Source organism: Alligator sinensis, unplaced genomic scaffold, assembly GCF_000455745.1.
Source record: "Alligator sinensis unplaced genomic scaffold, ASM45574v1 scaffold385_1, whole genome shotgun sequence".
In the NCBI taxonomy this organism is placed as follows: Eukaryota; Metazoa; Chordata; order Crocodylia; family Alligatoridae; genus Alligator; species Alligator sinensis.
The window spans coordinates 232205-257806 of NW_005842535.1; the positions used below are offsets into that span (position 1 = coordinate 232205).

The following is a 25602-nucleotide window of genomic DNA, read 5'->3' on the forward strand; positions in this document are numbered from 1 at the left end:
CCAATATCAGCTTGCAGGGACGTGTAGCTTTCCTTAACATAGAGAGCTACACCCCCGCCCCTTTTATCTACACGATCCCTCCTGTACAGGGTATAGCCATCTATACCTGTGGTCCAGTCATGGGTGGAGTCCCACCAGGTCTCCGTTATCCCTATGACGTCATAATTATTTGCACTGAGCATGAGGATGAGCTCCTCCTGCTTATTCCCAAAGCTCCTGGCATTTGTGTACAGGCAGGCAAGTGCCCCCTGGGGGGCTCCTTCCTTGCCCACAGATTTTACCAGGGCTGGAGCAGGGGTGGGCTCCCTTAAGTGCCTTGACCCGCTGGTTTTGCAAGGATTGCTCAGCAGGCCAGCAGTGGCAGTAGTCCCCCCGTCCCCCAGCGGGCTTAGTTTAAAGCCCAGTGGAGCAGGTCAGCCAGTCTGGCTGAGAAGAGCCTCCTCCCTAGGGGAGAGAGGTGGAGGCCATCTCTTCCCAGCAGCTCGCTGCCTCTCTCACCAAAGAGCGGGCTGTGGTCATGAAAGCCAAGCATTCCCGACGATACCAGCGCTGTTACTTACCTCTCTACCTTAGAATTGCATTCCCTTGGAGATCGCAAACCAGGAATTTGTTGGTGGGGAGAGTGACAACAGAGTTAAACTCTTGGGTACCAGCCCTACTGACATAGTAACAGAGACAGCCATGGGAGTTAACACCTCTGTTGTTCAACCTGTTGCTGCCTTACCCACTGAGAAGCCCCATGGGCTGGATGACCCACCTTTGTGGGCCACAAACAGATCTTTAATACCCCTGCCTACACTGCAGTCTAAGTAAGAGGCAAAAAAGAGGGGTAACACTTACTGTCTAACAAAAAGGTAATGAGCAAAATTAGGACTGGATCAAGCCCATAAATATAAGTGCAAGGCTTTGGGGGAAAAGTGTGTCCTTGATTGAAAGAACAGACCAGAACACACACACTGTGGAAAGCAAACTTAGACTTGCTTGGTTTTCAAGAGTTTTTGAGCCTGATCGAAAAGTGTAGTTAGAACTCTTCTGTTCCTGAAAATCTGGAAGAAAAGTTGTCTAATTTATTTTGTGATTTGCTGTAAGATTAGTTTAGTCCAGGGATATCCAACTTTTAAGTGACTGGAGACTGAACATCCCATGGGCTGCACCAGAGAGGGATACAAACTAACAGGATGCACCATAGGTGGTGGAAGGACGTGGCTAATATGGCTTAGCCCCCACAAATGTGGGGCAGCAGTGGCAGCACAGAGGACTGGAAGGTAGCCTGGGTGTGGGCTCTGGGTGGCTGCAGCAGTGGGGAAGGGGTCAGTACAGACAAGCAGCCGAAGCCTGCAGGCGGCTAGAAATTCAGCCTGGCTCACCTGTTTCTGGAGCAGCACCCAGAGCTGTAGGGAGGAAGTGTGTAGGGAGGAAGAGGGAGGGAGGGAGGGAAGCGGCATAGGGGGGCAGATCAAGACCCCCATGGTGAGGGAGGGAGTGGGGCAGGAGCTGGGGTGAACAGGGTCCTGAGGTGAGTCATGGAAGGGTCAGAACCTGAGCGATTTGTCTTTGGGCATGGGGGCGCTCCTGCTGCTGGGTGCACACCTGGGGCAGACACATGGGACACATACCCCCCAGATCTGTGCATGGTGTGGAGGCAGGCTGCCACTGTGGGCTTGGCTCTGCACCCTGCTGCTGCTGCCTTGGCAGCTGTGTGATGTAACGTGCCTGCTGCTGCCAGGCAGGCAGAGGCCTCGGCACCATCAGTGCAAAGGAGGCATGTGATGTCGCATGGCTGCCAGGCCAGCATCACCAAAGAACAGAGCCCCACACCACAGCAGGCATCCTGTCTCTGCCTCACACACAAATCCAGGGGACACGTGTGCCCCCATGCCTGACCCAGGGGTACACACAGCAGCGGGAGCTCCCCATGCCCCTGGATGAGCTGCCAGGGCTCCAACCTTCCCATGACTCACCCCAGCCCCACTCCTTCCATCACTGTGAGGGCTTTGATCTAGCCTCCCATGCCCCATTTTTCCCCTGCTTCCCTCCTACACACTTACCGGCTGGGCAGTGCGTGTGTGTGTGTGTGTGTGTGTGTGTGTGTAGAAGTATCTTTTAAGTTTTACACAGCCCACCCCCCCAAAAAGATTTTCTCCCTCCACCTATGGGATGCACCAGGGCAAGTCTCAGGCTCCCCAGGGCCACATGCTATGCAGGTCCCCCCCCCAAAACTGCTGCACCACCCACTCACACAGGCCTTCCTCCCTACTGCTGCAATGTACAGTTGTATCACCCCCCACTGTACCACAGCTACATCACATGCCTGTGCAGACTCCCCCAGCCATGCCATGCTGCACTGCCCCACTCCCTAGGATAGGGGCAGGCAGTGAAAGCCAAAGGAGGGAGGGTTTTTGGTTGTAGCCATGTCGATCTAAGGGCATAGGAAGGCAGGGTTCTTTGAGTAGATGTGATATCTTTTATTAGACCAACTGAGTTGTTGGAAAAAAAGTTCTTGTTAGACTCCATGCGATGACTACCAGCTGGATAGCAATAGGTCAGCACACTCATTGGCTTCACAAAGTGGTTTTATTGCAAGACAGCACTTGGGGAAACCCACAACTTGAGTGACCCCTAGCATTCTTTCCAACTGTCTTTTTATTGAGCATAATCTACATAAACCCCACCTTGATCCCTCCCCTCTCCCGCCTTCTTCCCTCCCATCTTACAGTCCCATCCTTGTTTACTGTTTGCCTGCTTTACATACTATGATATCCTCTATATGGCACTTTATTTCCCCCCCTAACTATGACTGTTGGTGCCCTTTGTCATTGCTAAGCATTGCTAGGGTTGTTGCTAGCACAGCACATTTTGTTGCTTCTTGTTCCCCTTTCCTGCACACCTGTGGCCTTCAGCAGTTCCTGTTATGTTATCTTATTGTTCCATTACCCTAACAGTTCTTAGCAAGCTTTCGGGTGCAATCACCTTTCTTCAGGCATAGGGAGCCTCTGCTGTTCTGAGACTCCAAGGAATGAGAGAAGCTAAAAGTGTCACAGGATGTCAGTGAGAATGTAAATACGTAGAAATTAGAAAAACAAAAGGTGAAGCAAGGAAGGGGGGGCGGGGGCGGAAGCAGGAGAAAAAAGGCCGAAGGTGAGTAAGGGAGACACTACAGGAGTACTGATTCAAGGTAGAAAAGGGGCTGGCAATGAAAAAGGAAATAGCTGGAAACTAGGAAGACAAAGGGCAGAAAAGTAGGGGAGGAGAAGAGAGAAAACGTGAGGGAAAAGAAAAATGTAAGAGGTCAGGTCTGACAGGTACCTGGTGAACCAGATGTCAGGCAGGTTGTAATGTGTCATAAATCCAATGTCTGCAATGAGTCCTTGATTTTTTGTATATAGTAGATTTATGAAGTGAAGTTCGTAGGCTCATCTACGAAAAAATGTGTTGTCAATTCCCTTGGAGGATTAGAACTGATAGATTGGAGAGGGAGTGATTGTGACTGTCCAGTGAGAAGTGTGCCCCCACAGGTTGATTGATTTTCAGTGTGTGTTCATTCTGGTGCACAGCTGTTGTTTGGTTTCTCTTACATACTTTCCATCAGGACATTTGGTGCACTGGATGAGATATATAACATTATTGGGGGCACAGGTGTAAGATCCAGGAACGGTGATGGTTCTGTTGTGGGGTGTAGTTATTATGGGGGTGGTGGAGATGTGTTGGCAGGTTTTGCATTTCTTGTCCTGGTATGATCTGAATCCATTTGGTGTGATTTGGCTCATAGGGAATTTGCTTCTGGTGATGAGGTTAGCGAGGTTCGGTTCTTGCTTAAAGGCTAGGATGGGTGGTTCTGGAAAGATCTCTTTAAGAATGGGGTCTTCTTCCAGTATGGCTTGCAATTGTTTGTGGATTTTCTGTGTAGGAGGTTCCAGGGAAGGGTGATATGTCAGAACTAATGGTGTGCAACTTGTGGGGATTTTCTTTCTGTACTGCAGCAAATCTTCACGTGGTATCTGAGTGGCTCTTTCAAAATGGGATCTCTCTCTCCAGAGGAGTGTCCTTGTTGGCTGAAGGTCATTTTGAGATTTGTGAAGTAGTGATCATGGGTATTCTCCTCATTGCAAATTTGGTGGTATTGGAGATCTTGGCTGAAAATTACAGCATTCTTGGTGTGTTTAGGATGATTGCTGGTTCTGTGTAGATATGCATGTTGGTCCATGGATTTCTTATATATAGTTGTTTGAATTTCACCATTTTAGATATTGATCATGGTGTCCAAAAAGGAAATGCTGGTGTTAGAGTATTCAAGCAATAGTCTGATGGAGGGGTGATGATTGTTGAATTTTTGGTGAAAATCATTCAGAGACTGCAGGGTTTTGTTCCAAATGATGATGTCATCTATGTATTTCCGGTATAGTAAGGGTTTGATAGTGCAGTTCTTGAAGAATTCTTCTTCTAGGTGGGCCATAAAAAGGTTGGCATATTGTGGGTCCATTTTGGTGCTCATGGTCTGACGGAAGTGTTGGTTGTTGAAAATGAAGTTGTGTGTGAGGATGAAGTATATGAGTTTGGTGATATCCTGAGGTCTGAACTGTAATCTCATTCTTGTAGATATGTGAGGCAGGCATGGATGCCATCCCAGTGTGGGATGTTGGTGTATAAGCTAGTGACATCCATGGTGTCTAGGAGGGTATTGCTGGGAAGGTGGTCTATGTTTTTGAGTTTTCACAGGAAGTCTGTTTTGTCTTGGATGAAACTCAGTCTTTTGGTAACAAGCAGTTTTAAGATGGAGGGAGGGGAGTCCAGAGACTGCTGTTGCAACCAGAACAGTGTGGGAACTGAGACATGAGTCTGGGGACTGCAACTTAACGCTCACAGGCTGCATGAAGCCTGCATGAAGCCTGCAGGCTGCCAGTTGGACAACCATGAATTGATTTATGATGTGCATTGGTAGTTTGTTGTTTTAAAATCACATTTTCTAATGCTCTGATCTGCTTCCAAATTAAGTCTATGATTTTGAGAAGGCTGTTGATTATTATACAGTACTAGTTAAAAGCCCTGAAAGGGAAGGAACAAGTGTTCACTCAGGCTAGCACAGAGTATGGTATTCAGGTGCAAATCTATGCTAAAAATATTTTCCTCCAGCCCCCTCTACACATGAAAATTAACTATTGTGACTTAAAAAGTTCCAACCAGCTATAAAGTTATTGCTTGAAAATGTTCACTAACTTTACAGTTGATTTCTATCCAGCTTTAATTTGTACATGCAGGCAGTCCTGTGGCTGGGAGACTGCAGCTGCTGTGATCTCCAAGCTGCTGAGAAGCACAATTCTTCCCTAGGGTTGGGAGATTGCTGACAACTTGGTCTCCCAGCTGTGGGTTGCTCCATACAACTCTGTAGCTGGGACACTGCAGCAGAGCCCCATGGCTGTGAGGGTTGTGAGTCCTGCACCTAAAAAGGTTCTTGGTCTCAGCTGCACGATATGTGCAGCCAGAACCAAGAATCCCCAAACCTGACAGGACTCTCCATCCCAGCAGCACCTCACACACAGCCCAGACTGAGAGTCCCGCATCTGACAGGGCTCTTGGTCCTGGCTGTGCCCCCAGAAGAAGGCTCCCATGGCTGGAAGCCCCTGTTGCTGACAGGGCTCCCAGCTGCAGGTACAATGTGCAGCTGGAAGCCAAAATCCTATGCCTGAAAGGGTCCTTGGCCCTGGCTGTGCCCCATAACCAGGTGTGGGACTCAGTCCCAGCTGTACATGGTCCCCATAGCTGGGAACCATGTCAGCAAAAGGGACTCCCACCCATGGGAGCCTACATTTTGCTGATGCAGGGGAAACCCAGAATTAGGCTCTTCCTACACCAACAATAAGGCACAACTGAATCTAATGCACAATCCCTATGCTGACCATATTATGGCCTGGATTTCCAGGACTTCCATCTGGGAAATTCAGGACTCTGCTCTCCCCTCCCCCATACACTCACAAATCAGTGGGGGCAGAGCTGCATGCCAGGCAGACAGTGGTGCCTGCCTGTCCACCTGCAAGGTGCTCCATACCACTTTCACCCCCAGCCAGACAGCTTCCTGTACTCCTCTGTTTCTGGGATGCCCATTATAATTCCCAACAGCCAGCTGGGACCAGCCTCTGAAATCCAGGACTGTCCCAGCTAAAATGGGACATATGATCACCATAGCAACCCCACTATGATGCCTTCTGCCTGTGTATATTTCCCATTAGATCCAATTCCACCTTTACCTGCACATGTAGAGGGGTCCTGGTACAGCTATACTAGCAGCTACACAAGCCAAAGCTCCTAGTGGAAATGTGGCATATATCAGTAAACAGATTATTTCAACACTCAGTTTTTAGTTGTTACATGGTAAATTTAGGTGGCTTCTAAATTTAGGTTGTTACATGGTAAATTTAGGTGGCTTGTAAAGCTCTTAACTCCTGGATTGGCTGAACATTAGCACCTTTAAGTGGTTAAAACATTCATTACTTGTCTTAAAGTTATACCACTCCAGGGTAGAATTATTTCTAATCCATCTAATTTTGCTCTTGTTCCATTAAGGTGTGGCCAATCCCTACAGGTATTCCACCCAAATTGACATCCTTCAGCATCCCAAGATGTCATGGTGAGTGGGGATGTCATGGCGCTGTGGGAATGGATACAGCACCTCACAGATTCACAGAAGTTTAGGGCTAGAAGGAACCTCATGAGATCATCACGTCCAGCCCACCCTGCTCTGGGCAGGAAAGACTGCTGGGGTCAAATAACTCCAGCAAGCTGTGTGTCCAGTCTCCTTTTGAAGATCTCCAAGGTAGGTGCCTGCACCACCCCTCCTGGGAATCTAATCCAGAGTCTGGTCATGCAAACCATGAAGAAGTTTTGTGTTATATCCAATCTGAAATCTTTTTCTAGGAGTTTATGACCATTGCTCCTGGTTTTCCCCTGGGGTGCTTTGATGAATAGTTGTTCACCTAGACCCTGATTCTTTCCCGTGATATATTTGTAAGCTGCCACCAAATCCCCCAACAGTCTTCTCTTTTCTAGGATAAACAGTCCTATATCCGTCAGTCTTTCCTCATATAGCTTGCTCTTCAGACCTCTAATCATACATGTGGCTCTTCTCTGGACTCTCTCAAGCTTCTCTAAATCTTTCTTGAAGTGTGGTGCCCAGAACTGGATGCAGTACTCCAGCTGAAGCCTCATCAATGCTGAGTAGAGTGGGAGAATAACTTCCTGAGTTTTGCTTGAGATGAATTGGTTGATGCATGCCAGTGTATTGTTTGCTCTGCTAACTGTAGCATTACACTGGTGGCTCATATTCATTATATGGTCAATTATGACCCCCAGGTCCCTTTCAGACATCGGGCTAGCTAGTATAGCACCATCGAGCCTGTAAATTTGTTGCAGATTTTTCCTCTGGTTCTGGTTTGCCCATCTAACTAATCTGTTTATGTCCTCCTGGATTGTCAGCCTACCCTGAAGTGTGGCTGCACTTCCCCACAGCTTAGTGTCATCGGCAAACTTTGACAGTGCATTTTTCACCCCCACATCCAGATCATTGATGATGTCAAAAAGCACTGGTCCAAGTACCAAACTCTGGGGGACCCCACTGGCTACACCTTCTGCCAGGTCAACACAGATCCGTCTATTAGTACTCTCTGGGTCCAACCCCGTAGCCAGTTTCCCACCCATCTGACTGTTGAATGGTTGAACCCATATACCCCTAGTTTTACCTTGAGAGCATCATAGGACACCAAGTCTAAGGCCTTCCTAAAGTTCAAATAAATGATGTCAACCCTTATCCAGGTGGTGAGTAACCTGGTCATAGAAGGAGGTGACGCTACCCAAGACAAAACCGTGCTGGCTATCGTTCAGAATTGTGCCTTCAAATGGACTCCTTGAGAATTTTTTCAAGGATTTTTCCTGGTATTGAGGCCAGACTGATCAGCCTCACCCCACCCCAGGGATGCTGGGCAGATCAAGCACCACAGCCCTGGAGTGCCCAGTTGCCTAGGGGCTGCAATGACTTCCACCATCCCCCATACTGGATCTCTGCTCCCACCGGCAGAGAATGATGAAGATGCACCATGGGACAGGAGCAAAGTCCAGAGGAAAAAAGGATTGCACTCCTTAGAGCTCAAGTGGTACCTAACTGGCCAGTATCTCATCCCCTACCCACCCCTCGTCCCACTGCACCACCACAAGCTGGGCTGCTGGCTTGCTAGGCATCACCTAAACTCTGAGGGGTCCAGTTTTTTCAAGGCTCAGGCAGTGCCTGACCAGCCAGTAGCCCAAACACAAATGGCATGGGACAGTGAAATGCTAGCCAGCTGGGTACCGCTTGAGCTTTGAGGGGCCCAAACCCTTTTTCCTCTGGAGCTCACCAACCCCACAGCACAGCCAGCTGGATGCCACCTGAGCTCCAAGGAGCCCAATTCTTTGGGCAGATGGAACTGGCACTGGAGCTGGAGCCTCTCATGCTGGGGCAGGAGTTGCCCAGCTGTAGCTCCCCCCCCCCCAATTGGAGTGGTGCAGCAGGGGCAGGAAGAGAAGGAGCCACAGGAGCTTAGGGGAGCTGAGCAGTACCTGGGCAGCTGCATCAGTAGCAGGAGCAGATCTGCTGGGAAGCTGTGCATGCTGGCTGGGGCCTGGGCCTGGGCAGTCAGCAGGCACAGGGTGGGTGTGGCAGGGAGTGCAGTGTGGGCTGCCTGCCCTAGGCAGGTGCTGGCAGGGCTTGGCCCCATGCAGAGCACCATGGGGGCAGCTGTGGGCCCAGTACCATCAACTGGTAGACCAGATCCAGCCCATAGGCCATATTTTGCCCTCACCTTCCCTAGCTCCTAGTCCTGCCCTTCCTCACCAAGCCTCTAGTGGTAAGTCACAGTTGTACAGGTGAAGGACAGTCTGAGATGGTTCTTGGCTTTAAGGTTAAGCTGATCCACTAAGCAGAACAACACTAACCCAATTAACATTTATTCAGCTTGCAGCACAAGGTGCAACAAAGCCCTTAGGGGTTTTTTCTGCACAAAGGCATAGTTATGTCCATAAAACTTGTTAATATAGACATAGCTTCAGAGTAAGCAAAATCTGATCTTCCTGCCCAAGAAAGGTAATGGCACAAGGCCGAATATTGCAATGCACTCAGGAAAGTAAACAAACAAACAAATAAATAAAAGGAAATAGAGATGCAAGCAAATCCATAACTGTGAGAGAGGGGTATGCTCCTATTCCTTCACACTCTTTAAGCTTTCAGGCTAGTAGCTTAGGATACAACAGATAAAAATGTGTTGATAATGTAAAACAACAGTATTAATATGAATGAATATACTCTGGAGCTTATTGCTCCTGGGCATGCCATTTCAATGTGTGCCAGGGACCAAAGATATCTGGAGCATACTGCTTCAGAGTTTATTTATGCACAGCACAAGGAGCCTGGTTTGAGACCCAGGGGGTCAGCCTGCCAGCCTAGAGCTGCTCCAACCAGGCTCCATGTGCTGCAAGAGAGGGTGGTTGGGGGCATCAGGGTGCTTCAGCACAGGTACTGCCTGCTGGCTTGCCCCACACTGAAACACTCTGTGCCCCAGCCAGCCAGGACAGCATCTATATGTGTGCTGCTGCACACAAAAAAACTCTGCAGCAGGTTTTTGCAAATACTACCCTGCTGTGGAGTTTATTAGTTTCATTTGCCCTAACAGAGGTGCACATGTAGACACGGAGACATTTACTGTGCAGTTAATTAGTCAACTGCTCAGTAAACATCTTGTGTATCTGTGCCCAATGGGTGCATCTACATGAGATGCTATATCACCGTAACAATGAACTATGGTGATGCAACTCATTGCTATGGTAATGTGGCGGCAGCATGATTAGCACCTGTTGGCACTACTACTGCACAGTAGCAACAAGCTGTGCAGTAGCTCATTGCTACTGTGCAGTAGGGTAGGAAATGACTAGTGCACTGGCAGAGCTGTACAGTACTGGCAGTTACTATGCTTAAGCAAGGACTAAATGACTGTTCAGTACCAACTGCACAGTGGGGCGCACATGAGTCCCAAATTTGCAGCAGAACTAAATCCTCTAGGTAATAAGAGACTCCCATCAACCAACTTCAATGGGACTCGTGCAGCTAAATCTTTGCATCACCTGCAGGTCCAGGCAGTATTGGGAGGATGGAATATATGAAGGCAATAAAACAGAATTGAACATTTACTATTTCATAGACATTAGGTCCAGAAGGGAGCTCAGAAGATCATCGAGTCTAGCCCCCTGACGCAGGAGCAGGAAGTCAGCTGGGGTCACAGGATCCCAGCAAGATAAAATGTCCAATTGACTCTTGAAGGAATCCAGAGTAGGTGTTTGCACTACCTCTGGCAGCAGTCTGTTCCAGGCCTTGGGGGCTCAGACTGTAAAGAAATTCTTCCTTATATCCAGCCTGAAATGGTCTTGGAGAAGTTTGTGACCATTTGATCTTGTCATCCCATGGGGCACTCTGGTGAACAGGCATTCCCTGATATACATCCCTTATATACTTCTAGGCAGCCAGCAGGTCCCCCCTGAGCCTGCGCTTTTCCAGGCTGAAGAGTCCCGTAGCTCTCAGCCTCTCATTATAAGGTCTGTTTTCCTGCCCTCTGGTCATGTGCATGGCTCTCCTCTGGACTCTCTCAAGCTTCTCCACATCCTTTTTAAATTGTGAAGCCCAGAACTGGATACAGTACTCCAGCTGCAGCCCTCACCAAGGCCGAGTACAGTGGAAGGATGACATCCTGGGATTTGCTAGAGAAGCATCTATGGATGCAAGCCAGAGTTTTGCTCGCTTTGCCGGCTGCAACATCACATTGGTGGCTCATATTCATCTTGTGGTCAATCATGACCCCCAAGTATATAGAAAAGTATACATTCTATAATGTATATAGAAAAGTTTTCACGTTTAGTATTCAAAGGTTCCATGAAAAATTCATTGGTAAATTCCTCACCTGCAAGCCCCAAGTCTTTCTCCAATAGATTTGAGAGCACTACTGCCATTACAGCTTGCTTACACCAATTAAAATTATTAATATGGCTTATAACTAAGGCCTGGTTTAAATTGTGGTAAAGCTTGCTGCACTGCAGCTCCTTTAATCTTGGAGTTCCCTCCATGTGCCCTTCCCACCAGTGTTTGGGGAGTGGCCTGTCAGCCCCACCATCCGTCATTCGTTCCTAATGGTTGGGAGGCTAAAAATGAATTTGTTTTAATATACTGCAGGTTTTGTATCCTGCCACTTGCTGCTAGCCAGCGGGGACCCAAACGGTGGCATATTTAAAACCATGGTTTTCACTTCCAGGCCATCAGAAGTGAGTGGCATGTGATGAAACCAACGGCTCCCTCTACCAATCTTGCCCTAGTATTTTTAAAAGAAAAGGGGGTGGGGGAACCTCAAGATTTTTAATTTTTTTAAAAAATAATGCTCATGAGCCATTTTTCTTCCCTTTTTTCCATCCTTTAGACTCTGCTCAGGTTGTACCAACCTTTTTATTCTACCATGCACAAATTAAACTAGAGTGTCATGACAAATATAGACCCAAGATAGCCTTCACATAAGTAGATGAGAGAAATGATAATAGTAATAATACTAATAACAGTGAAATAGAAACAAAACAGATCTGGGACACACCATAGCCCTTTAAAAATTAAGTTTGAGGACACGTTTCTGTGATTTGAATGCTTTTCAAATTCAGGCACAGAAGGAAAAAGACATTTCAGGGAGAGTGTGTTCCATACTCAGAAGCCAAATATTTCCATTGTGTTATCATACAAACATGGACAGGCAGAACATATTCAGCCTCATCTTTGAGGAACCTACCATGTTTACAATGTGGGCAAGCCCTTACTGCTAGTAGTATTAAACATATGGCCCACTGGCTGGATCTGACCTACAAAGTCTATCTAGCCTCCTGGGACACTGGAAGTTGGTGGGGTGTGGCCAGAGGAATGGCTTGCCACAGAATTCAGGGCTTTGAGCCTTGGTGGACATAGCAGTTAGTGACAGGAGGGTGAATGAAGGCCAATTGCTATGTCCATTGAGCTGCTTTGCCTGATGCTATTGCCACAGTCCCACTTCCTCAGCCACCAGCATCATTGTTAACCCCATGCTGGATCCACTGCTGCCACAGTGTGCTTTGCTTCCCATTCCAGAGCTAGAGCTGCTCCTATGTATGGGGTATGCAGCAGTGGTGGCAGCTTCAGCTCCAGAAAAGGGCAGAAGACAGAACTGTACTGCATGTAGCTCTGGCTTCAGCATGGGACTACTGCCACTACCACCTTGTGGCCTGGATAGGAGCCAGAGTTGTCACTGTCACATGCCCTGGCCCAAACCCAGACCACACGGAGCCCTGCCCTCTGGACCTGGCCCATGGCTCATGGTGAATTTCGCACCCCCGCCTTAGGCTATTATTCTCTATGTGCACCAGTCACTATGGGTACATGACACTGGCTTTGTTAGTGTTTTACAAGACTGTTCACTCTAACAGACTGTAAGGAATCAAGATTGATTAATTCTGCTGCTATCCATGTTAGATTGGAAGATTTAAAGTTGGTACTTTTGGCTTTGAATGATATTTTTTTTATTTGTACAAAGTTCATTTGTGCATGCATCTCAAAAGTAGACTTGCAGGGTGTGGCAGGACACTGTTTGTGCCTGCCACTTTAAGGGCCTGGAGCTGGCAGCTGCCTGATGAGGGCAGCCATTTTGGACCTAGGGCTGCCCATATAAATAGGACAGTTCTGCTACTGGAGGCCAGGCAACAACATTGCCTAGCCAGAGGGCTGCTGGTATCATCTGGAGACAAGGGAGGAGCTGTAGGGGGATGGTAAGGAGGATCCTGGTCCTGGGCATGACCTAAAACTTCACCCTGCTGGGAGTGGGTGGCCTGGTGGGGCTCTCAGGGGCGCGGGAGCCCCCAGGAAATACCAGGCCAATTACCACCCTGGTGAAAGGCGGTTTGGGGCACCTTAACCCATAGCCCCCACAACTGGGTGGATTACCCCTTCGTAGGGGCTGGAGGGCAGACCCCTGGAGAGAGAGAAAAGGCCACAGACTCACACCTATCTGGACTTCTTCTTACTGGTCAATGCTGGGGCCAGGACCCGAAGGGCCGGGGGCCCACCATAAGAAACACCCAAGAGCTGCGGGCCTAGGGTTCTGATGGGCCTGGAGGTGGGCCAGGGCTAGTGAGCCAAAGGTCCTGGGGGGACCACACCCAAAGGGGAAGCAGTTCAGGGAGCTATGCTGCCTAGTATGAAGGTGGATGAGACTGCCTGAGGAGAGGAATCCAGTCGGGGTTCAATTAGGAGGATTCTGGGGCCCAGAGTGGGGGCTGGTGATGATGATATCATCTAGATACCATCTGCAAGGCTTGGGCTGCAGTGTAGGGGAGGAAAGGAGCCGCAGATAGCATCCCCTGGCATTGGGGCAAGAAATGGGCAGCCTCCCACTTAATTACATCATTAACTAATTAATTCCAATGAGGCGTGGCAGGTGAGAACGTGGGCAGTTAGCCCAGAAACAGGTGGGCGGGCCATGGTTAAATCGGCCCCGAGAAGGCCCCCTGTTACACAGGGGTAACACCATCTTACAAATATCATGCCCAAATGTGCAGATAATCATATTGCTTTTCAGATTGCATAAGTGGAATAGGCATGTGACTACCATCTTTGAGACATGGCTTCTTTGGGACCTGTGCAATCTCTTATTTCCTCATGTCATCTATACGAGCAGAATGCTTCCCTTCTAGGGTGAGGATAGGAGGTCTTGCTACATCTGAAGAGATTTTCATGGGGATAATAAAAAGCTTCAGGCTTCATTGATGTCCTGCTGCCAAATTTCACTGAAGTGCAAGAGCTGTTAAGGCAGTTTTCTCTAGTGGTTAGGCCACTAAGGGATGGCTAGGGGACAGGGGCTAGGTCAGAATTCAGGACCCAAATTACCAGATCTGAAACGAAATCCAGGGGCAGAGTCTACAACCCAGGCAAGGATCAAGATACAGGGATCAGATGCTGAGTTACAAAATCCAAAGGACAATCTGCAGGGCAAAGTCTAAGAATAGAGCCAAAATCAGGGTCTATTACGTGAAACTAAATGGGTAGTTGCACTCCCAAAAGTCAATCAGGAAGCCAACCAGTTAATTATCTGGGATAGAGCTGTCAGTCACAGGCAGCTGTGGTTACCTAAGCCAGGGATGCTCAACCCCCAGCCCATGGGCCAAATGCAGATCACTGAACCATGGCATCTGGCCTGCAGGACTCCCAGTGGGTTGGGATCTGATTTGTCCGAATCGAATCAGGACAGTGATTCGAATCTCCAAATTGAACTGCTGTCCTCCGAATCAGCCGAATCCAAAGTGAATACTTGCCGCTTTGCACAGGCCTAGTGTGGGCCCTATCCTGGGCTTTAGTTGCCTCAGTTCCTTACAGAAAGACTGATTACCAGGGATCCTGGCTTTCTCTTATTCAAAGAAATTCCCAATGTTTGGATTAAGAAAACGAACCCAAAAATCCACATTTATCTACGATTAAAATGAAACATCACTACATCAATCAAGTTATTGATCTATCTATTATTCTAATATAATAAAAGCCTTAGTCTGTCTGTAATAGTGTCATAGTTGGTAGTGTTGGAAGGGACCTGAGCAGATCATCAAGTCTGACCCCCTGCCATGGCAGGAAAGAGTACTGGGGTCAAACGACCCCGGCAAGGTGTTCATCTAGCCTCCTCTTAAAGACCCTCAGGGTAGGAGCCAACACCACTTCTTTCAGACGTTGGTTCCAGATCCTAGTCACCCTGACAGTGAAGTAGCACCTCCTGATGTCTAGCCTGAATCTACCCTCTGCCAGCTTGTGACCATTATTTCTAGTGCTCAGGGGAACAGGGACTCCCCCATTGCCTGCTGGTCCCCTCTGACTAGTTTGTAAATGGCCACTAGATTCCCCCTCAGCCTTCTCTTGTGGAGGCTGAACAGGTTCAGGTCCCTTAGCCTCTCCTCGTAGGGCCTGCCTTGCTGTCCCCTGATCATGCGAGTGGCACTCCTCTGGACGCTCTCCATGTTGTCCATATCCCTCCTGAAGTGCAGCACCCAGAACTGGATGAAGTACTCCAACTGCAGCCTGACCAATACCGCATAGAGGGGGAGGATCACCTCCTTGGACCTTTTTGAGATGCACCTGTGGATGCATGACAAGGTACGGTTGGCCTTCCTGACCGCATCCCCAACACTGTTGACCCATGTTCATTTTGGCATCAATAATGACTCCAAGATCCTTTTCTCCCTCTGTACTGGCGAGAAGGGAGTTTCCCAGCCTGTAGGTATGCTGCTGGTTCTTCCCCCCAGGTGCAATACCTTGCACGTGTCAGTGTTGAAACCCATCCTGTTCCCATCCTGTAATGCTCGGGCCAACTATGCATGCACCCCTGAGGGCGGGTGGTGACTGGCTGGCCCAGGCAGGTGTGGGCACAACTTTGAGATGGGGTTTAGGGAAGGGAGCTGAGGCAGCCAGGGGTGACGGAGCCACCGCACCCCTGGCCCTGACAACAGCTGCAGCACCATACGAGTCCCACCACTGGGTGGGCTGAGTAGCAAGGCACATGGGGCCGCACCATCAAATCAGTGGCAGCGAGGCAAGGAGCAGAGGTTGAGCCCAGCCAGAGGTGCCCTGTGCAAACTAGGGTGCCACATGCCTCCCCCCACTTGGCTCCCTGGTCCGGCACCTCTAGAGAAGCTGCCAATGACCCGGCCCAGCCAGGGCCCCTGTCACCATGAATGGGGCCCCAGCCAAGCCGGGCCAGGTTGTGGGGCAATCCCCAGTGTAGGAGGGAGCAGGGCAGGGGCAAGGGTGAATAATTCAGCCCTGCCCCACTCCCTCCTGCACTGTGGGGGCCTCAATCTGCCCACTCCCCCCCGCCCCCCCCCAAGCTCAGCCAGTCAAAAAGAAACTAGATTAAGATAAATTTACCTGCCTGCTGGCCTGGCTGCGATTTTGGCTTCTCAGGGAATCTCAATGTGCCTGCCCCTCCCCACCTGCTGAAGCAGCCTATGGCCAGGTTTCCCTGTGTTTGTGGGGGTTAGCCCTGTTAGCCCCCACCTTCTACCACCTATGGGAAGCAGGGGGGTGGTGGGAGGTCATGCACAGCTGGATGCAGAGTGGTGGCAGCACAGAGCACTAGGTGGCAGCTCTAGCTACTGCATACAATCTTCCCCCCACTTCCTGGGAAGGAGCAGCTACCAGGGAAGTGGGCCCAGGCTCAGAGCAGCTGCAGGGGGTGGAGGGAAGGGATCAGGTCTGGATATGAACCAGTGGGGGGAGGGGGAGTGGGACACAGGGCTCCACCCCTGCCCGCCCATCATTCTTGACAGGCAATTTCCTGGAACAGTGGCAGGAGTAGGCCCAGAGCAGCAGGAGAAGCGGGGGCATGGGACTGGATATGGGCTCTGTCCTTGTCCAGCCCTATTATTCTTGATGAGCAATTTTCTGGTCTATCTATATTAGTGGTGTTCAGGTTTCTTCCAATTAGTGGTGTTTCATTTTAATCATGGAAAAATTGGGATTTGGGTTTACTTTAATCCAAAAATTATTTGTTTGTTTTTTAAAGTCAGAGAAAACCAAGATCCCTTCTGATTACCCATGTGACATAAAAATGACCACATAGGTACCAGTTGGCATCACTGGATCTATGCATTTCCTTATAATAAAGCTATTATAAGCTAAATCCATGGTAATTTTAATGAAACAAAGTAGGGGAGGGGGGACAGTAATAGACAAAAGCTAGCATAACAGAAAGGGAAAGAAAACAGAAGGGATTCATACTTCCCAACATTATAGCATTTTGGTTCAATGTCTTCAACTGCATATTAATTATTTTGGTGTCTAATATTATTGTGATCTAGAATCACTTTCTTCTCCAATGTGATATTATCCCAGTACGTTTAATGTCTCTCCCTAGGAAAAGGAACAGACCTATTTCTTATTGAACATGGGTCTAGCTTCATTTAACATGAACTGAAAGTTGCCTCCTGAAAATCTATTGACAAGGCCTTCAAGGAAAAGGCCTCTGTGTAGAAACCTGCTGATAAGTTAGCCCCAGGCCACTTTCCAGTAAGAAGTCACAACTCTACAATGATGGAAAGGATCATTAAAGAACAGCCTTGCAGTAGGTTCTCTCTGTACCTGTAGACAGCCCGCTTGTCAGCCTCCAGCTGTGCCTGAGGGTCAATGGGAGTGCTTGGGACAGGGGTATTGGCTGCTGCTGAGGGTGTTGTAATGTGCACTGGCTGTGCCTTAGCTGGCTGTTGTGTTGTGGCAGTCATCTGTTAAAACAAGATAAGAAAGCATTGGGATTAATAACAAATAAGGTCAGTGAGTGTGTGCATGCATGGTGAGAGTCATTGTAACTGTGGGTATGGAGGAGAGAATAAACATATGTTTGTTTGTGACTGTGTGCAATGTGGGTTTGAGTCCAGATGTTTATATATGTGTGCTTATCATATCTGTGCTTTTGTACATCTCTGTCCTACCTAGATGTATCTATGTGCATGTCTGGATGTCTGACTTTTCAGGGGTTCCATGCATCTTGAAATGTGTCACTGAATACACACACACACACACACGTGAAAATGAGTCCAAATTCCTATCTGTCAATATTCCTTCACAGTTAGGGGTCTCTTTCTCAATGGATGCATCATGTATCAAATGTTTGTCTTAAGCATTGCCCATCTCACTACTGTCTTGACGCAACTGACTTGTATCAGTTTATTTGGCTCCCCGATGTATTTTTGGAAATCTATGTCAACATCTCTTGACAGTGAATCCATGAAGTAGCATGTGATGGAAAAAGAATGCCAGCACTGTTAGAAAATACTGATCCCAAATGCCTAGTCCCTTTCCCATTTCAGAGATGTGTTGAAAGTTTAGTCCAGTTTCTTTAAAAATAAATTTCTGACATGAACAACAGCAAGAACCTTAAGAAGAGCAGACTGATTTCTCCATTGTCCTGTACTTTGTACCATAATTTACCCTGGTTCAACTTAAATGCAAAATAGGTGCAAACCTCTTAATATTTTGAAGTACTATTCTTTCAGTTTGATTTAAATAACTATCATCATCATCATCATTTACAGAAGGCTCAAAATGCTCCAAAGCACCATTAGCATTAAGGCAAAACCTCAATAGCATTAATTTAATCACTCAGGCAGGAACTCTTCTAATCACCTGCAACAAAATCCCCCTTCTACATGTCTGCCATTTCCAAGAGAAAGCACCTGGAGCCCTTTCCAGAGACCTTTCTAGGCAAGTGTCTTTTACAGTATATCCTTTAGTTTAGATCACCAAATCTGGGTTCCTTTGGACCATTTTATACTGCAAGGTGTGCAAGTGATGCCATAAGTCATATGGCAGTAGTGCACTGGATGGAGCAGTGAGAGTGACCACACAGTTATAACACATTGGGCACATCAACACATGTGATTGTGCACAAATAAACTCTGGAACTTATTGCTCTGGAATTTTTTTCTCCTGGGTGCACTGTTTGAAGATGTGCACAGGAACAAAAAACTCCTGAGTATACTGCTTTGTAGTTTATTCATGAACAGCATGTGGAGCCCCATTGGCATAGGTGATGCATAGTGGGAGCACAGCAGGGCATGTACCCCCCTTGAGATTGCCTGAAGAAGCCAGTGGTGGCTTCAGCAGCAGCCAGTCTCCACCCCCGCCGAATGCAGCCACCGGCGGGGGTGGGCAGTCTCCACGCCACCACCACCAACCAACAGCATGGATGGCGGCTGTGGGCAGTCCCTGCTCACCACCTGCTACTTGCCACCCCCCTGCCCACCACCAACACTACTGCGGCCCATCTCCGCTTGGCCCATCCTCACCAACAATATCACCACAGCCACCTGCAGGTGGTTCCTACTCACCCCTGCCACCAACACCACCAGTGCTTGTGGGTGGTTGCCGTGCCCTCTGCCCCCCTCCCCTCCCCCTCAGCCTGGAGGCATGCATCATTCATGCCTGTCAGAGCAGCTTGGGTTGACAGGAGACCCAGGGGGTGAGCCTGCCGGCTGTTGGCACTGGATTTATGACCCAGATACCTTGTTCTGTGTGGACCCAAACCCTCAGACCAACCACATCTTCTTCCCTTCGATATTAGGTAAATTTTATTGATATAGGGTGCATCTACATGAGACACTAACTGTGCAGTGCAAAAGTCATGCCAATATGCTACTGGGAAGTAATATTAAGCTACTGCACAGTTTGAGTCCCTAAAAAGTTGTGCACCAGTGCTACTGTGCAGTAGCGTCAGTTACTGTGCATTGATTTAATACTTGGTTACGTCATGTCATGCTATAGATGCTCAGGGAACAGTGTGGTACGTATCTTCAATTTCACAGCCTTTTTATGCCTGCTTATCAATTGGCCTCATACACAATGTCTACCTTGAAGGAAACTGTCAAAAAGAGGCTTTTTAAAACCAATTAACCAGTTCCATTCCCCTGAAGTATTGTTCTAATCCAATATCTATTTTACTTATAAGCCAGTTCCTAAAAGCAAACCTCTAAATCTTTTTCTAGCCATCACCAGCCCAACAGTACTCCAACCAGGCTCCATGTGCTGTGGAGCATCCCAACTGGGGCACAAGGGTGCGTCAGCATGGGAGCTACCTGTTGGCTAACTCTGTGCTGAAGGACCCTGTGCCCCAGCCAGCCAGGGCAGCGTCTACATGTGGGCTGCCACACTTGGGGAAAAAAAAACAAAAAAAAAACCCCATACCAACCCCCCAAACCAAAAAAAAAACCCCAACCCCCCCCACCTCTGCCTCAGGGTAGTACAGGGTAATCTTACAAATACTACCCTGCTGTGACATTTATTAGTTTTGTGCACCCCAATACGGGTGCACATGTAGATGCTTAGATGGTTACTGTGCGATTAATTAGTCAATTGCACAGTAAATGTTTTGTAGATGCACCCCTTGGGTCTGAACTGGAATAGCAATCAAACATGGGATAGATATCTGGGACAACATGTGGTAGGAAACCTGGGACAACTGGGATATCCAGACAGTGACTGCTCCCCACCTTAGCCAGTGGTGCTTTTGCAGGCAGTAGCAAAGGCTGGCAAGCAGAAGTACAGGCACAGTCCAAACTGTGCCTTGCACCCCTACGATTCTGGGACTCCCATTTTATTTATTTATTTATTACCAACCACCTGAGACTGACCGACAAAATCTAGGACTTCCCTGTCCAAACTGGGTCATATGGTCACCCTAGGTATATAAAAATCCCTGCCATTAGTAGAATCCACAGGTCAAAGCTAGTTGCACAAGCTTCCTAAAAAATACATAAAGGGCATTTCCAAACATTAGGAAACTTTTTACATTTGCTTCACTGCATTTTTTGAAAACTGGGGTGGAATCTATACTTAATGTACTATGCTGTATTCTGTATAATAAAAGAGGATGTATGTTAGAAGGGGACTGAAGCTTGGGGCAGGGGTTGTGAAATGTGGAAATAAAGGAAAAGGAATGAAAGCCAAAAAGCATGCAAAGAAAGACATGAAGAAACATATTTATTTGAAGATGCACTTGTGGCTAGGTATTACAAAAAACAAAATTAGAAGGTCACTCTTTCAAGCATTATGTTACATTTATTTCCACCCTGGATTTGTACCAAGCAACTTGTAGATTTAGTCTTTACCCATAGAGGTCTTTTAACCGTTTACCTCCAAAGAGGAAGCAGCCCTATTTTCCTGACCATCCTGCAATATTATAATACAGCACAGAATGATGCTTCTAATGTAGGCCACTGTCTCCCATATAAAGAATAGGAATAGAAAACCATTAAAGCTTTGCACAGACTTCATGCAGAAGTGCTGGAAGGAGAGCAGCCTTCAAGTGCTTGCTACATTACTTTGGCACATTGTGCCAAATGAATGAGAATAAATCGATGCCAAAGGAATACGATTCAGAGAAGACAGCACACCTAGTGAGAAACCAACCAACAAAGCTAAAACAAGAAATATTAAGGAGAAGGATCCAATACAGAGCTGGAGCTGGCACTAGGCTTGTGCAAAACAGCTAGTATTCACTTTGGATTTGGCTGATTTGAGGGACAGCGATACAATTTGGTGATTCGAATCACTGTCCCGAATTGATTCAGCCAAATCTGATTTGGAGACTCGACTGCTGCGGGGCCTCCCTCTCCCACCCCCTACTTACCAGCTGTGAGTTTAGCTCCAGCCCCCTGCTGCAATGGGTAGGGACTGCCTGAATCACCAAAGGTCTCCGAATTGATTCAGAGAGCTTCAAATAGATTCGTACCTTTTAATTGGTCCCTTGATTTGATTCGGATTTGGAGATTCGACCACTGAATCGGGCTGAATCTCCTCCGAATTGAATCAGCACCCAAAGCTTTGCACAGCCCTAGTAAGCACCTCACCTCATTAAGGGGTCCAGCCACCAAATTTCTTGTAATTATGTACCCAAGGGCAGACATTTTCCATCAGGAACTCAAGGAAAGATGGAGGTGCTGGAGGTGTCAACTAGGGCTGTATGAAGCTTTGGTCCTTGATTCAATTTGGTGGAGATTTGGCTCAATTTGGTGGCTGGATCTCCAAATACAAATCAAATCAGGAGACCCTTTAACTTCTCCAAATTGAATCAGAACCCTTCTAATCGATTCAAAGAGATTTGGCAATTTGGATATAGACACGACTTTAAATGTTTTTTCTGCATACCTCAAGGTACCAGGTGCCTCAATGCCATGATGCTGGGGCAGGTGGAGCATCCCACAGGAGTGTGGGGGCCTCCCCAGTGCACATGGCAGCAGACCCAGAAGTGGGCCAGAAGCACTTCTGGTACACTTCCAGGTCTGCCAGGGAGTGTGCGGGCCCCCACCCCTGCCCTCCCAGCTCAGTGACTGGAGTCTCCTGGATCTGGGGGGGGCACCCAGAGTCCCCCCACAGCCGTTCACCGGGCCAGGGAGGTGCAGGGAGGGGGCAGTGTGCTCCCCAGTGGACACAGAAGTGGACCAGAACTACTTCTGGTCCACTTCTGGGTTTGCCGCTGAGCAGAGAAGTGCGGGACCCCTTTGTGCTTCTGTGGGATGCTCCATCCTCCCCAGCATTGACAAGCAGTGCCTGGTACCTTGAGGTATGTAGAAAAAACATTTAAGGCTGTGTCTATGGCAGAATCGCTGATTCTCTGAATCAGCATCGAATCTTCAGATTCTGATTTGGCCGAATCAAATTGGGGACAGTGATCCAAATCAACAAATCGAATCACTGTCCCCAGTTCGGGCCAAATTCGAATTGAATATGGCTTGTTTTGCACACCCGTAGTGTCAGCCCCTATAATCAGTCTAGTGAGTAAAGTTCTCACGTGGGATGTAGTACAGCCTAGTTTAAATTCCCTCTTCTCTACAGCAATATCCCAAACACAACAAGAGCGATAAAGTATGCTACAGGGGATGCCGCATTCTTCTCAGGCAGGGCCTCTTCATAACAACAAGTCCTGAAAATGAAAACGAGTAGTGTGTTGCAAAGGGACTGAAATGCAAGTTGGGTATGTTTACATACCCCAGATATGCACTGGAATGGGAAACCATGGAATTAAGTTTCCATTCTTTGCCTGTGCCCCTTGGAATTTATATGGATAATAAAGAATGCTTTCTCCAGTTTGGGTGATCTCTTAATACAGTACCTCCAGACAAAAGCTGATTGATACAGACAAAATAGCCTTCCCCACAATTACATGAAAATGAGAGAAGTTCACAAATGCAAAGGATTAGGCTGCAAATTAAAATTCTTTCCTTTTGGTTTATTTTGGCCAACAATTACAGAAAAAGTAAATTACATAGAGTTATAGATGAGAATCCTCTGTTAAAAATATAATAGTAATCACAAGGCAGTGCTTAGAAAAGCAAAGGACAGAATAATATTACAGAATGCATAAAGTGATTCAGTTATGGATGATGCAGTGGAGGCTGAAGTATTTAATGCCTTTTTTATTTCATTCTTCACAAATAGTAGCAGTTACAAGAAGATGACTGAGCTTAGCAAAGACAGGGAAGGAGTAAAAAAGCCTAGAGCAGGAGTGGGTAATTATTTTGGCTGGTGGCTGGCAGGCCACTTAATGAGTTTTGGTGAGCTGAGGGTCACACACAAAATATTTCAGAAGATATTGTTTTAACAATTTGTAGATAAAAAAGTCATACACTAAAAATCAAACATGTACTATAACATATTTTAATTGTATTTCAAAATATATTTTTTGTCCTGACAGGTTTTTTTGAGTAGTGTATAAAGAGGGGATTGCACACTAGCTCAAAATAGTCTTATTCTTATATATTGTGCGGGGAGAAACTGAGCATGTTGGTGTGTGTGGGTTGTTGTGAGGGGTTGTGGGGTGTGCTGTAGCCACCCAGGTACTGATCATCTCTCCCCACCTCCACCAGCTCGTCCTCCTCTTCTTGCACCTAGTACTCTATTCAGGGGGTGGTGGACAGGGAACTGCAGTCAGGTGGTTCCTGTCTCAGTGCACAGGGCTTCAGCACCAGTTCCCAGCCACCTTCCACCCACATGGCTGCTCACAGGTGGCTGCTCATTAGGGTTGTGTGAATCAGGGTCCCCGATTCAATTTGGAGTAGATTTGGCTTGATTTGGTGGCTGAATCTCCAATTCAAATCAGAAGACCTCTCCAAATCAAAATCAGACTCCTGTGAATCAATTCAGAGAGATTCAGAAAGATTTGGCAAGTCAGTAATAGACACAGTTTTAAATGTTTTTTCTACATGCCTCAAGGTACCAGGCAGCTTGTCAATGCTGCAATGCTGGGGCGGATGGAGTGTCCCACAGCAGCGCAGGGGGCTCCAAAGCATGCTTGCTAGCAGACCTAGACGTCCACTTCCAGGTCCAAGGTGGAGCATGCCCCCCCCACACCCTCCTGGCTCAGTGGATGATGCCTCCTGGGTCGGGGCGGGGGGTGGGGCACCCAGGGTCCCCCCTGCGGCTGATTGCCAAGCCAGGGGAGGTGTAGGGGCGGGGCCCCGCGTGCTCCCCAGCGGACCCAGAAGAGTGGACCATAGCTACTTCAGGCCCACTTCCAGGTTTGCCACCAAACACATCCCCTCCCCCCCCCGCCACACACACACACACACACACACACACTTCTGTGGGACACTCAATCTGCCCCAGCATCACAGCATTCACAAGCAGTGCCTGGTATCTTAAAATACAGAGAAAAAACATTTAAAACCATAGCTATGGTTGAATTGCTGATTTTCTGAATCCATTTTGAATCTTCAGATTCAGAATCAAATCAAATCACTGTACCTGATTTGGGCTGAATCAGAATTGAATATAGCCTGTTTCACACACCGCTACTGCTCACAGCATTGGGGAGACAGAATCTGTAGAAAGCAGCCAGGAACTGGGAATAGAGCCCCACATACAGGGGAACAGGAGCCATCCAGCTGCAGCTCCCCCTCCCCACACCACACCTGAAGTGTCATAGCAGGCACAGGAGAAGGAACAGGAGGAGCTGCTGGAGGTGGGAAGAGCTGAGAAGTCCCCAGATGGCTGCAGCAGTGGTGAGAGCAGCCCTACTGGGAAGCTGTGTGCACTGGCCAGGGTTAAGGCCAGGGCAGGGACTGGGGCCAGGGTGGTGCAGTTGGTAGTCATGGGGCAGGCATGGGTAGGAGTGTGGGGTGAGCTGCTCTGGGCAGGAAGATGCAGGGCTTGCCCCCATGTGGAGCACCACAGGGCAGGTGCAGGCTGAATACAATCAATTGGTGGGCTGAATCCAGGCTGTGGGCCATATTTTGCCCACCCTTGGCCTAGAGTAACAGAAAAACAGATTGGGAATCACTTAGAGACACTAGATGAATTCAGTTATAAACCAATCAACCTGACCTTGATACCTGAAAAGATCACGGAGCCAGTTATCAAGGAAATAATAATGAAGCCCTTATAATAAATAATAATGAAGCTCACTCCAAAACTGGTTAAAAATAATACTTGATTATACATATATACATTAAAACTGTAAAAAATAGTATTAAGCATTCTAAAGTGGAATGCAATTCTGGATGTAGCAGAAATTAAATGGAATAAAAGCTGGCTAACTAGTGTAGCCCCAAAACTAACTATTAATGTGGAATAATAATCTAGTAAGGTAGTTTCCAAAAAAGTCCCAGGAGGTGTTCTCAGACCAGTGATATTTAATATTTTTTTTATCAATGATCTGGAAGAAAAAATTAAAATAGTTGTCTTTAAAGCTACTCATTGACAAAATGATTGGTAGCATGGTGAATAAATGACAATTTGACAGTATTAGTCTCCTACCCTTCCTATACAGGAAATAGCAAGAAATTTCACCCCCACTCTGGGCTCGTCAGTTGGGGCTGTGCCATGGCGGAAGCAGCTGTGCCCCCTCTGCCGCTTGCATGCTGGGCAGTGTTTGCTGCTGCTGCCCACCGGAGCTCATGTGCTGGGCAGCCCAGAGGCAGTGGTGGCACACACTGCCTGGCATGGCAAGTGGGGGGACCAGCAGCTGCTGTCAGTGAGGTGGGGGGGGGAAGTGGTCC

At 47.8% G+C, this 25602-nt stretch overlaps 1 protein-coding gene across 3 annotated transcripts in view; it reads right to left on the bottom strand.

Annotated features, from left to right (window-relative positions):
* The window catches only part of LOC102386778 (homeobox protein PKNOX2), an 836464-nt gene that overhangs the window by 209073 nt on the left and 601789 nt on the right, over positions 1–25602 (bottom strand). For all 3 annotated transcript variants that reach the window (XM_025213523.1, XM_014523785.2, XM_014523786.2), the window contains one exon: positions 17195–17334. In XM_025213523.1, coding sequence (XP_025069308.1) covers positions 17195–17334 — 140 coding nt within the window. The remainder of the gene's footprint in view (positions 1–17194; positions 17335–25602) is intronic.